The 12,306-nt window shown below is 50.1% G+C and overlaps 1 protein-coding gene across 1 annotated transcript in view; it reads left to right on the top strand.

Moving 5' to 3' along the window:
• BRINP1 (BMP/retinoic acid inducible neural specific 1) overlaps nucleotides 1-12,306 on the top strand; it is a 418,088-nt gene that overhangs the window by 380,694 nt on the left and 25,088 nt on the right. The window contains exon 6 of the mRNA XM_085612183.1: nucleotides 10,133-10,369. Within this exon, the coding sequence (XP_085468309.1) occupies nucleotides 10,133-10,369 (237 nt within the window). The remainder of the gene's footprint in view (nucleotides 1-10,132; nucleotides 10,370-12,306) is intronic.

Here is a 12,306-nt window from a genome sequence, read left to right as displayed (position 1 = left end):
CACAGGGATGGTGGCCTGCTGAGGTCAGCAGTCCTCCCTGTTTGTGATGCTTTTTAATAAAGACATCTTTTTGTTTTTTAAATGCCACCCATTTTCCTATAGGAAAAATGGGATATGTTTAAAAAGCAAAAAATGAAACTTTGCAGTTCCATTTTCTATGAGTAGGCAGTGGTCCCCAAGGACCATTGCCTGCTCTTAAACATTTTTTTAAACATTCTCAAAGGGGAAGGGGTCCGCAGAGGACTCCTTCCAATTTGCGAATGGTTTACCATCAGTTTTACACTTGTGGTAAGGTAATACCGTTTTGTGACAAGAATTTGGTCGCAAAACATTAATACATACCATACATATTCAGTATTTGGAAGAGATGCCCCTTCCAAATACTAAATCGGTATTTGCATGCAAACGCAATTTGCGATTCAGTAAGAAGCTGCCAAATCCAAATTTGTATTTCGTACATTGTTGGACTTGGCCCTTCTGGCAGGTTCACCCCTGAACTTTTTTTCTTTTTACTGATGACTTGGTGTGGTAATTGTTTGGTCTCTGCGCACTTTCCCTGTGTCCCAGGGTAAAGTGCGTGCGTGCTCTGAGTGCATGTGGTGAGATAGGCCTGCCCTCCCATAGGAATGCATGGGGAATGTATGTGTCCTTAGTAGTTCCTGATGCGTAGGGTGTGCAGGCCCGAGTTTGGTATGTGCGGACTCGTGGGAGTGAATGCTGCGCGATGATGTGTGCGGCGTGCATGTACCTAGTGTGGAAGTGCCACTTCTAGAAGTGGGAACTTCTGTGTGCAGTGTGTCTGTCGCGTGATTGGCTGGTCATGTCATGTGACGGGCTAGGGATTCCCCAGTGTCAGGATGAGTCACCCAGTGGTGAATGGGGAGATCAGCAGCTAGATGGGTGGGAGGAGTCCACCTGGGTCCTGAATAGGACAGGGTTTTCCAAACACAATGCTGGCCCCGCCCCCTGTGGTGCGACTGACGACCCTAGCCCTGCCAGTGAATAGAGTGAGGGGCTGAGCACATCAAGGGTGCTCCCCAACCAGCTGCGACTGGTTTTCCCCCTCACCCTGAACCCAGAACAAAGGGGTTTGCTGTATAAAAATGGGGCTGTGTCCCCACAGAAACTGTTCTTTGCCAGGATCCTGCCTGAGGGGGGCTGCTGCTGGACCAGAGGACCGCCACTTGGACTACCTCCCTGCCTGGAGGCCCAGTGAGCTGGCTCTGGGTCTAGCCTTGCCCCCACCCCTGCCCTGCTGCATGCAGGGGAGAACTTTGCTGGACTTTGTGCTTCCTGGAATTTCTAAGCGCCTGGAAGCGCTGGACTTGCTTGCAGCACTGAGAGCGCTTCCACTTCTGCCCTTAGCGCTAGGAGCACTTTATGTCTGAAAGCCGGTGCCCACCCGGCGTTTGCCCCATCTTCGCTGATCTTAAAGTCCCCTGGCAGGTGCCCACCCTGCCAGGGACATTGCCGTGGTCGTTGGCGGGTGCCCACCCCGCTTATTGGTCTTAATTTCACGGCGGGTGCCCACCCCACCGTGTATTCCATAGCGCGAGGGAGCCTACCCCTCTCACGAGTAAAAGAATCACCGCCGCGGCCGGGGAAGCGTAGGAAGTCAGGCTAGGTCAGGGGCGTGGCCCAACCAGGAAGCAGACGGGAGCCTACCCCGCGCTCCTGGGACTCTGGCGACAAAGGATTAAGAAGCCGTGGGGTGACCCAGGGAAGCGGACGGGAGCCTACCCCGTGCTTCCCCGAAGCGGAGAGAGAGACAAGAAGAAGCGGAGCCGGAGGTTCGGCGGGAGCCCACCCCGCCTACCGGCGAAGAAGAGGGCCCCGGGCGTGCTGCTGCTTCAACACGAGACGAAGGAGAGCCGGTGAGTGGGGCGCGAGCTTCGGTGGTTGGGAGGTTGTCGGGCCACATTGGCGGTGACCGCCCCCCTGTGCAAGCTACCTCCCAGCTGCCCCATCTGACAGCGGGCAGCTGCGACGTGTGGAGGGTAGCTTTAATCACGAGTCCCCCGAGCGGGACTCCAACGGCAGGGGCATTTCTGTTGTGCCTGAGCCAGGCACCGTGGCCCCCATTGATCGTCTGAGAGCCCAGGAAGGCTCCCACGCCCGTGGGGCATTGTGTACTTCAGAGCGCGAGTACGCTCCAACGACGGGGGCCATATTTGTTTAGAGCCCTGAGAGGCTCTAGGGGGCATCTTGCGACGAGAGCCCAGACAGGCTCCAACGACTGCCCTGATTGTCCTAAGGGCCCAGCGGTGCCCAGGCCCCAGTCCCTACAGCTGCCCAGCACTTAGTGGGCAGCTGCATCGTTTAGGTTGTGCCCCTGTGCATTGTGCGCCTGGTTTGCGCAGCCTGCGCAGTCGCGCACTGACAGTTGGATATTGGCCATTTCTGCACCCCTGAGAGGCCAGTTGGCCTGGGGACAGTTTCTGCTGTGTTGTGCCCTCCCCTAGGGTACCTGGTGATTTTCATATATGTACTTTTGCGCCTGCGCAATGCCTTCATGATATTTTCTTTCCTAAACTGTGTTTACACCTCTAAATGTATTTTATGCATCCTGTGTTTATGTGCTTAGACCCCTACAGGTAGAGTGATACTTAGGTGGTTGTTTTCTCCCTAGTACAGGTGGTACTAGTAAGGTCCTAGTTCCCTGCGTGATATTCCTAAAGGTGGTTAGGGTTGCGTAGGTGGTACTTTCTGGTTACCAGTAGTTACTGGTTGTGTGCTATATGTTCTATTTTTAGTGCTGCAGTGATTGTATGTGCTATGTTCTAAAATATGATTCCTACGTTCTAAGTGCTATTTCTACAAAGTGCTAATTCCTGACAGTGGTCCATGTGGCCCTGTCCCCTGTATATATAATCCCTTGTAAATTCTGCCCGTGCCTGTTGGCACATTGTAAAGTGTGTGTTTTTATCTAATGTGTTGTGTATAATACAAAGGTTATTTTTATATAATACCTTGTGTGGAGTTTCCTTTGTGGTGGGCCTTGGGTGTTGTTGCTGGGTGCGCGCGCAAACGCTTTACACATCGCCTCAGGGATAAGCCTGTCTGCTCGTGCCAAGCTACCAAGGGGGTGAGCAGGGGTTATCTTTGGCGTGTAACTTCCTTGCCCTGACTAGAGTGGTGGTTTCTGTCTGGCTTTGGCGCAAGCCTCAGCCAACCAGAAATCCCATTTCTAACATTGGTGATCAGCGGTGGGATTTGGACTTGCGTTTGCGCTGTACCGCAGCGGCAACTGGCCGCACTACAAAACTCTGCATTTAGATAAATCACATGGTATAGGGATTATTGTTTTAAAATTGTTTTTAATTGTCATTTCCTTGGAAATGTGTTTTTGTGCACTGTGAGTTAGGTGTCCCTAGCTCGGGAGGGTAGATCATCCCCCTTAGTGCATTGTGTTTCTGGATTCACCAGAGGGTGGGATCCAGTGGTGGCAGCGTAATAGTGTCCTGTACATTTGTCCCCCGCCCTGCGCCCAGAGTTGGTACCTGTGTCACGTGGTGGTCAGGTTGAGGAATCAGGGGTGGTAGAAACTGCCTTACCAGTCTGAGGGGAGGGTTGTGTGTGGATGAGTGGTGAGTGGCACTAGGCAAGTGAGTGTGAGTTCTCTGGGTTAGAGAGCTTGCTGAATCTTTTTGTGAATTGTGTACTCCTGTTAAACTCAGACCCCTAGGTTCCCTGTGTGATCTTTTCTCTAGAACGTCTGCCAGAATGGAGCCTGCTTTTGATCTCAGTGATCTAGTTTATTACCGTATGCAGGAGTTGGAAAGGTTCTGTAGAGAAAGAAACATAGGGGTGAGAGAGTCAGACACTGTGTACGAATTGAGGAACTACATGATTGGATGGCAAGCAGATGAATGGAAACGTGAGCGCAGTGAGGAAGAAAGGGCCCGGGCCTCACACCTGGAGGGTGGTGGGTCTGTGGGGAGCCCTGAAGACTCAGAAGAAGATGACAGTACCTGGACGCCAGTAGAGAGTGAGGACCCCGTAGGTAGGGAGTCCCTTGCTGGGTCCAGCGTAGAAGTTAGCGCCTCACCCCTTTCCCTGTCCCCTGAGCGCAGTGGTAGTTTTCTGGATTCCCCAGTGAGGGTGGAGTCCAGGGGGGGCAGCAATATAAAGTGCAGTATAGAGAGTCCCAGTCCCAATTCCCCGAGTGTGGTACCTTGTTCCCGAGAGGAGGAATGTAGGTTGAAGTTCAGGGGCAGTAAGAAGCTGTCTCACCAGTCTTGGGAGGAGGCTGTGGAGGAATGTCATGATGCCCTGGTGGACTGGTTGGTGTTTAACCCGGAGCAGGATTTGGATGGAGTACTAAATATGATTATCAAAGAGCAGATGCTCAGTAGTTGTTCTTCAGGGTTGCGCCAACACCTGTTGAGGTATAACTCTTTTTGTCCATGGAAACTTGCAGAGGAAGCAGAGCGCTGGGAAAGGGCCAGAGGTTCTCTAGTGTCATTAGTGAGTGATTCCAACAATAGTGGGTCAGAGATCCCCCAGCCCAGCGTGGTGGAGGAGGCTCAGTGTAGCCCAGCTAGGTCCCAGGATAGCGAGGAGGGTGTAGGGGCTCGCTGCCTGGCTCAGTGGAGCAGGAGTGAGGGGGTGACCGAGGGTCCCCAGACGCCCGAAACCCTGCCTCAGGACTTGGATGGTTTCATGAGGGAACACCAAGTTGGGGACCTAGGCTGTCCTGTTAGTCCACTTGAGGAAGATCTCTTAGTGAGTGGAGGACCTGGGGCACCTGTAACCAGGGCTCCTGTGGTTCTGGAGTCTGGCGGTACCGCTCCGGTAGGGAGGGTACAGGAGTCCAGCGTGAGTGATTGGGGGATGAGTTCCCCAGTGGAAGAGCCGGTGGGTCAGGGACTTCCCAGTTGGGCTAGGTTCCCGTGTAGTGACCAGGGTGACAACACTTCTGTTCTGGGGGATCTCCGCGCACTGTCAGGTGGACAGGGGACGGGAGATCAGCGCCAGACAGACAGTCGCTCGACATACGTGTCATTTGATAGCCTCAGGGGGATGGAGTGGAGATCCCCAGAAGTCCTGGAGTGCCAGGCAATTATTCCACCAAAGGTTCTAGGCCGGAGGTTGGAAGGCCAGGTTCGGGATCAGCCTGACCTGAAGGGTGGGACGTCTGTAATCAGCGTCCCGACCAGTTCTTCTTCCAGAGGTACCGCCCCAGTTGGTAGGGAGCAGGGTTCTGGAAGGGGGTGCAGAGGGTGGGAGAGCCCACCTCTGCCCCCGGTACAACCTGAGGGGTTAAACCCTGGGTTGGAATGGCGTTCTAGGTGTACCCCTCGCCAGAGGAGGAGGAACCCTAGGAGAAGAGGTAGGGGGAGGAGAGCCTTCCCTGAGACTCCTGGTCCGCCTGAGGGTGTAGACCCTAGGCTGGAGAACCAGTGGCAGTCTAGTCCTGTCTTTCAGAGAGGAAGAGTGGAGAATGGCCGCTATGTGCCAGGGGTTACTACCCCCCACTCTGTGGTTAGGCAAAGACCAGTGGCACCTGGGTGGCCTAGGGCCTGGTCTTGGCCGCGGACAGCTTGGGAGTACCAGTGGGGTAGCCCAGTTGGTCCAGACAGTGGTGTTAGAAAGAATTCCATGGGTTCACCGTGGCGTAGAACCGGAGGGTGTCCCTGCAGTTGCGGGCCCGCGTCCGTGTTCTATCGCCCCAAGCAGGGAAGTCCATCACGGTGGTGATTGGGCTGCCCTGCGTTTTGGCTGGAAGGGGGTTGTGTTGGACTTGGCCCTTCTGGCAGGTTCACCCCTAAACTTTTTTTCTTTTTACTGATGACTTGGTGTGGTAATTGTTTGGTCTCTGCGCACTTTCCCTGTGTCCCAGGGTAAAGTGCGTGCGTGCTCTGAGTGCATGTGGTGAGATAGGCCTGCCCTCCCATAGGAATGCATGGGGAATGTATGTGTCCCTAGTAGTTCCTGATGCGTGGGGTGTGCAGGCCCGAGTTTGGTATGTGCGGACTCGTGGGAGTGAATGCTGCGCGATGATGTGTGCGGCGTGCATGTACCTAGTGTGGAAGTGCCACTTCTAGAAGTGGGCACTTCTGTGTGCAGTGTGTCTGTCGCGTGATTGGCTGGTCATGTCATGTGACGGGCTAGGGATTCCCCAGTGTCAGTATGAGTCACCCAGTGGTGAATGGGGAGATCAGCAGCTAGATGGGTGGGAGGAGTCCACCTTGGTCCTGAATAGGACAGGGTTTTCCAAACACAATGCTGGCCCCGCCCCCTGTGGTGCGACTGACGACCCTAGCCCTGCCAGTGAATAGAGTGAGGGGCTGAGCACATCAAGGGTGCTCCCCAACCAGCTGCGACTGGTTTTCCCCCTCACCCTGAACCCAGAACAAAGGGGTTTGCTGTATAAAAATGGGGCTGTGTCCCCACAGAAACTGTTCTTTGCCAGGATCCTGCCTGAGGGGGGCTGCTGCTGCTGCTGGACCAGAGGACCGCCACTTGGACTACCTCCCTGCCTGGAGGCCCAGTGAGCTGGCTCTGGGTCCAGCCTTGCCCCCACCCCTGCCCTGCTGCATGCAGGGAAAACTTTGCTGGACTTTGTGCTTCCTGGAATTTCTAAGCGCCTGGAAGCGCTGGACTTGCTTGCAGCGCTGAGAGCGCTTCCACTTCTGCCCTTAGCGCTAGGAGCACTTTATGTCTGAAAGCCGGTGCCCACCCGGCGTTTGCCCCATCTTCGCTGATCTTAAAGTCCCCTGGCAGGTGCCCACCCTGCCAGGGACATTGCCGTGGTCGTTGGCGGGTGCCCACCCCGCTTATTGGTCTTAATTTCACGGCGGGTGCCCACCCCACCGTGTATTCCATAGCGCGAGGGAGCCTACCCCTCTCACGAGTAAAAGAATCACCGCCGCGGCCGGGGAAGCGTAGGAAGTCAGGCAGCGCTGCCTAGGACAGGGGCGTGGCCCAACCAGGAAGCAGACGGGAGCCTACCCCGCGCTCCTGGGACTCTGGCGACAAAGGAGAAAGAAGCCGTGTGGTGACCCAGGGAAGCGGACGGGAGCCTACCCCGTGCTTCCCCGAAGCGGAGAGAGAGACAAGAAGAAGCGGAGCCGGAGGTTCGGCGGGAGCCCACCCCGCCTACCGGCGAAGAAGAGGGCCCCGGGCGTGCTGCTGCTTCAACACGAGACGAAGGAGAGCCGGTGAGTGGGGCGCGAGCTTCGGTGGTTGGGAGGTTGTCGGGCCACATTGGCGGTGACCGCCCCCCTGTGCAAGCTACCTCCCAGCTGCCCCATCTGACAGCGGGCAGCTGCGACGTGTGGAGGGTAGCTTTAATCACGAGTCCCCCGAGCGGGACTCCAACGGCAGGGGCATTTCTGTTGTGCCTGAGCCAGGCACCGAGGCCCCCATTGATCGTCTGAGAGCCCAGGAAGGCTCCCACGCCCGTGGGGCATTGTGTACTTCAGAGCGCGAGTACGCTCCAACGACGGGGGCCATATTTGTTTAGAGCCCTGAGAGGCTCTAGGGGGCATCTTGCGACGAGAGCCCAGACAGGCTCCAACGACTGCCCTGATTGTCCTAAGGGCCCAGCGGTGCCCAGGCCCCAGTCCCTACAGCTGCCCAGCACTTAGTGGGCAGCTGCATCGTTTAGGTTGTGCCCCTGTGCATTGTGCGCCTGGTTTGCGCAGCCTGCGCAGTCGCGCACTGACAGTTGGATATTGGCCATTTCTGCACCCCTGAGAGGCCAGTTGGCCTGGGGACAGTTTCTGCTGTGTTGTGCCCTCCCCTAGGGTACCTGGTGATTTTCATATATGTACTTTTGCGCCTGCGCAATGCCTTCATGATATTTTCTTTCCTAAACTGTGTTTACACCTCTAAATGTATTTTATGCATCCTGTGTTTATGTGCTTAGACCCCTACAGGTAGAGTGATACTTAGGTGGTTGTTTTCTCCCTAGTACAGGTGGTACTAGTAAGGTCCTAGTTCCCTGCGTGATATTCCTAAAGGTGGTTAGGGTTGCGTAGGTGGTACTTTCTGGTTACCAGTAGTTACTGGTTGTGTGCTATATGTTCTATTTTTAGTGCTACAGTGATTGTATGTGCTATGTTCTAAAATATGATTCCTACGTTCTAAGTGCTATTTCTACAAAGTGCTAATTCCTGACAGTGGTCCATGTGGCCCTGTCCCCTGTATATATAATCCCTTGTAAATTCTGCCCGTGCCTGTTGGCACATTGTAAAGTGTGTGTTTTTATCTAATGTGTTGTGTATAATACAAAGGTTATTTTTATATAATACCTTGTGTGGAGTTTCCTTTGTGGTGGGCCTTGGGTGTTGTTGCTGGGTGCGCGCGCAAACGCTTTACACATCGCCTCAGGGATAAGCCTGTCTGCTCGTGCCAAGCTACCAAGGGGGTGAGCAGGGGTTATCTTTGGCGTGTAACTTCCTTGCCCTGACTAGAGTGGTGGTTTCTGTCTGGCTTTGGCGCAAGCCTCAGCCAACCAGAAATCCCATTTCTAACATACATTGTAAAAAGCTTTCACGCAGTTCCAAATAGCCCGTTTCTGAGAACTGGACTGTTTGGGAACGCACAAAAGCTATGTACATTTTGCCCTAAGTACTTTTCTTTTTTGACAAAAATCACTGACAGGAAAATTATGTTTTTGGTGTTATTTTTAGTGTTGCTGGGAACTAAGGGGCTTATTTAGGAGAGCCCTGCATCCCTTTTGCACCATGTAAACTGGTACATGCGTGACGCAGGCCTCTTATAAAGATTTATGAAGCCACACAAACATTTATGAAGTCACGCAAAGACACCCTGCGTGGCTTTCAGTGGCCTAATAAATCATGAGTAATGTGACACAGTGCAAATCACTGTGTTGCCTGGGAGCATTCCATGAGAGCTGGGGTAAGTTTTCCCTTCTACAACCCATTTTAAACTACAACCTTACACAAATTGGTTCCAGTGAGGTGACCCAGAAATACAGCTCCCAGAATATATAGGGTTTGTAAAAGAAACCACATAACAAACATTGGGGGCCACTTGTATTAAAACCGTTTTGCATTTGCAAACGATGTGAATGAGTAAGTTTGGCCATTTGCAAATGCAAAATAGCCTTTTAAGATGTATGAAAGTATTTGTTGCAATTTTAGGCAATCGCAAAATTATTGATTACCTAAAATTGTGACTACAAATGGGGAATCTCAATTTGCGATTCCCTTAGCACATGTACCAAGCATTTTCTAAATGCAAACTGTGCATTTAGGAAAATGCTATCAGCATGGACTTCAAGTCGATACATTTTGAAAAATGCACAAAAATGCATTTTTCAAAGTACCATATAGTGCACTAGGGCATGTGTGCGTTTTACAAGTGCACATTTTTATTTTTTAGGATGCTTCTCTTGGCTTTGTATTGCCTAATTTGCGATTAACAAATTAGGTGATCGTAAATTAGCTAATGCAAAATCATTCGCATCTATAGGCCTTTAGGCCCATCTTAGGAATGGAGTACTATTACCTAATAGCAATTACCTACTTAGCGACTCGCTATTTGGTAATATTAAAGAATCGCAAAATCTCTGGCGATTCCTTACATACACAGCATTTTCCGATTGCCCAGTTGTGATTTGGTAAAAATCACTATTTGGTAATCACAAAATGCTTTTTTGATGCATGTGGCCCATGGTGACCTGGATGACCGGAAGTCACCTGGCAATCTTATCTCTTCTACTCCCCAGGCTGCCTCTCTACCCATTCTTTCTCGGCTCAGTTACCGCAGGTTCGCTTTCATTTGTCCCTGTTCTGTCAGTCACTCCTTGCAGGCTCCTTTTTTAATAATCCAGTGCGATCGTAGGTGTAAATATTACTTTATTCATGAAAACTGCATGTGTCTTTGCAAATAATGCACAATGTTCTCTTCCACTACTAGGAGGTACAGTAAGTTCTGCAGATGAAAGGAAGGTACACAGACTGCCTCTTTCCACAGTGAAGCAGAAAGCACACCATTACCGCTCAATAGAGTTTGTAGGCTCCAGGCATCAATCTTCCACCCTGGGATTTTTGATCCTGACAGTTGGAAAGAAAACTCATTCCGCCAAATTGCTTTCCAAACTCTGTCAAACTGCTTTGTTGACCTTCCCCCTGCACTCTTTCTGTCTTATTCTACCCAGGTCTCCAAATCATCTTCCCACAATATTTGCAGGAGAAATTTGTCCAATCGGCCTTGAGCTATATTATGTGCAATGGCGAGGGGGAGTACATCTGTCGCAGCAGCCAGTGCGTGTGCCAGTGTGCTGAAGAATACCCACAATGCAACTGCCCCATCACTGACATACAGATCATGGAGTATACCCTGGCCAACATGGGGAAGACCTGGACTGACGCCTACAAAGATTTTGAAAATTCAGGTACAAACATCAAAGTAGACATGTATACATGTACCTATATAGGTATTTGTTTTTGTGTGTGATTGTTTGGTTATTTAAAAGTCACCTTTAGAACACAAAAGGCCCATGGGAACAACAACAGTGACAATATGTATTACCCAAAGGACATATAAGGCAGCTCAAGGGGGATCCAACTAGGATTATAGAGTTAGGTGGGTAGAAGTATTGGTTATGAGCAACATGCATATGTGCTACATAGCAAACATTAACATAGCAGAACCTGTACAGATATGAGTGTGTACACAAATCTCTAAAAAGAATGCTGCTGGTTCTAGTGAGATAGAAAACGATCATCAAATGTTGGGAATGAGAGAGGTACATAACCGGATATCAAGGAAAATGTTAATAGAATAGTTGTTATTTTATAAGAAAATAAAGGAGGGAATGGTGCAAACGGAGGTAGGGATTGCATTTCAGACTTGGGGAGAACATACAAAGAATGATGTTTTTCAGGGTTTGTTTTTTATTTGTCGAAGGGCAAAGTATGGGAGATACACAGCCACAGAATACTCTCATTCCTATTGGATTCATAAACTTGTTGGACAAGTAAAGGGAAGTGCTGAGAGTGTGGGGGCTTGTGAACAAAGTAAGCTAATTTGTAGAGGGTTTTGCTAAGTAGTGGGTGATATGGTTCAACCATTTTTTCCCAGAAACGATTCGAGCTGTGCCATGAACGTCTCTTTAAGGGGAGCAAGACAGAGTTTATGAATACAAGTCTGAATCCAGGATATAGTATACCTTTTAAATTAAAAATAAGCAATGTGTACTCTACGTGTTCTCCGAGTTAGGCTTGGCTCTGCTTGTATGTTGTTAGAGTTGCCAAAAAGTAGGAACAACTTAAATTGGATCTTTTTCATTTTGTTTGCCTCTAAAGAATTGTTAGCTCGGTTTAAAGCCAGCCCTGTTAAAATGGTTTCCCTTACCTCTGTGCAATGTTTTCCCCAAAGCAATCAGCGAGTCCTTTGCTAAGTTTGCTGACGATAAATATTCAGCGTTGTTTCTTGTGTTAGAATAATAGGTATGACATTTGTCTCCGAGGGGGTGAGACTGGTGCCTGCTGTGCTTTCTGATTCCAGCTCTGACACTGTGACCCTCATTATGAGTGGCTTGGTAATTGGTATGATAATTATCGCCCCTGATAAAATCCAACCCTGCCGAGTAGTATTTTGTTTTTTTTATAAATACCACGCAATTATGAGTTTTTGTAGAATAACAAGCAGATTTTGGTGCTTACCAGGGCAAAATCCACATGTCCCAGTAAATACCAGTCATTTTTACCCCAATAAATATTGGCAGGTTTGACCTGATGGTATTTATCACAAAACTCATAATTGCTATATGTGCGGTAACAGAAGTTACTTGACATATCACAATTAACTGGACCACTCATAGTGGGGATCTTTAGGGGTCCATAAGCAGCCCATGTTCTAGCATGGGTAGTTACTGCCCCGAAAATTCCGTGTCATCATTCTTTTTTTTTTTTTGCTTTTCTAAAACAAACTCCAGCTTTGGAAGTTTGTTTTTGAGAAACAAAAAAACGTTACTGTATGGGACAATTGAATATGGAGGGGGCTCCTCTAAAAGCACAGAGATCTGGGCGTGCTTACTGTAGAACTTTAAATATGGTGGGTTTAAGTCTTCCAGGACAGTGAAATACATCCTTTCACTGCCCTCGAGTAGTAGAATGCAGCCTAACAATGTCTAAATAGTCCCAATGTTATCTTCCATTATTCCTCAAAACTCTGGGAAAATATCAAAATTAAGGGTGGGCGAAACCTAGTGAAACTAGCGAAAATTGCTGTAGAATAAATATGTGAAATTACAGAAAAATTACGCCAGATTACATGGGATTACGCCAGGAGCATAATCCAACATTTAGAGCTATTTTCGTAGCACAA

The sequence above is a fragment of the Triturus cristatus genome, chromosome 1_2 (assembly GCF_964204655.1).
Source record: "Triturus cristatus chromosome 1_2, aTriCri1.1, whole genome shotgun sequence".
Lineage (NCBI taxonomy): Eukaryota > Metazoa > Chordata > Amphibia > Caudata > Salamandridae > Triturus > Triturus cristatus.
This window is presented reverse-complemented; position numbering and strand designations above follow the sequence as displayed.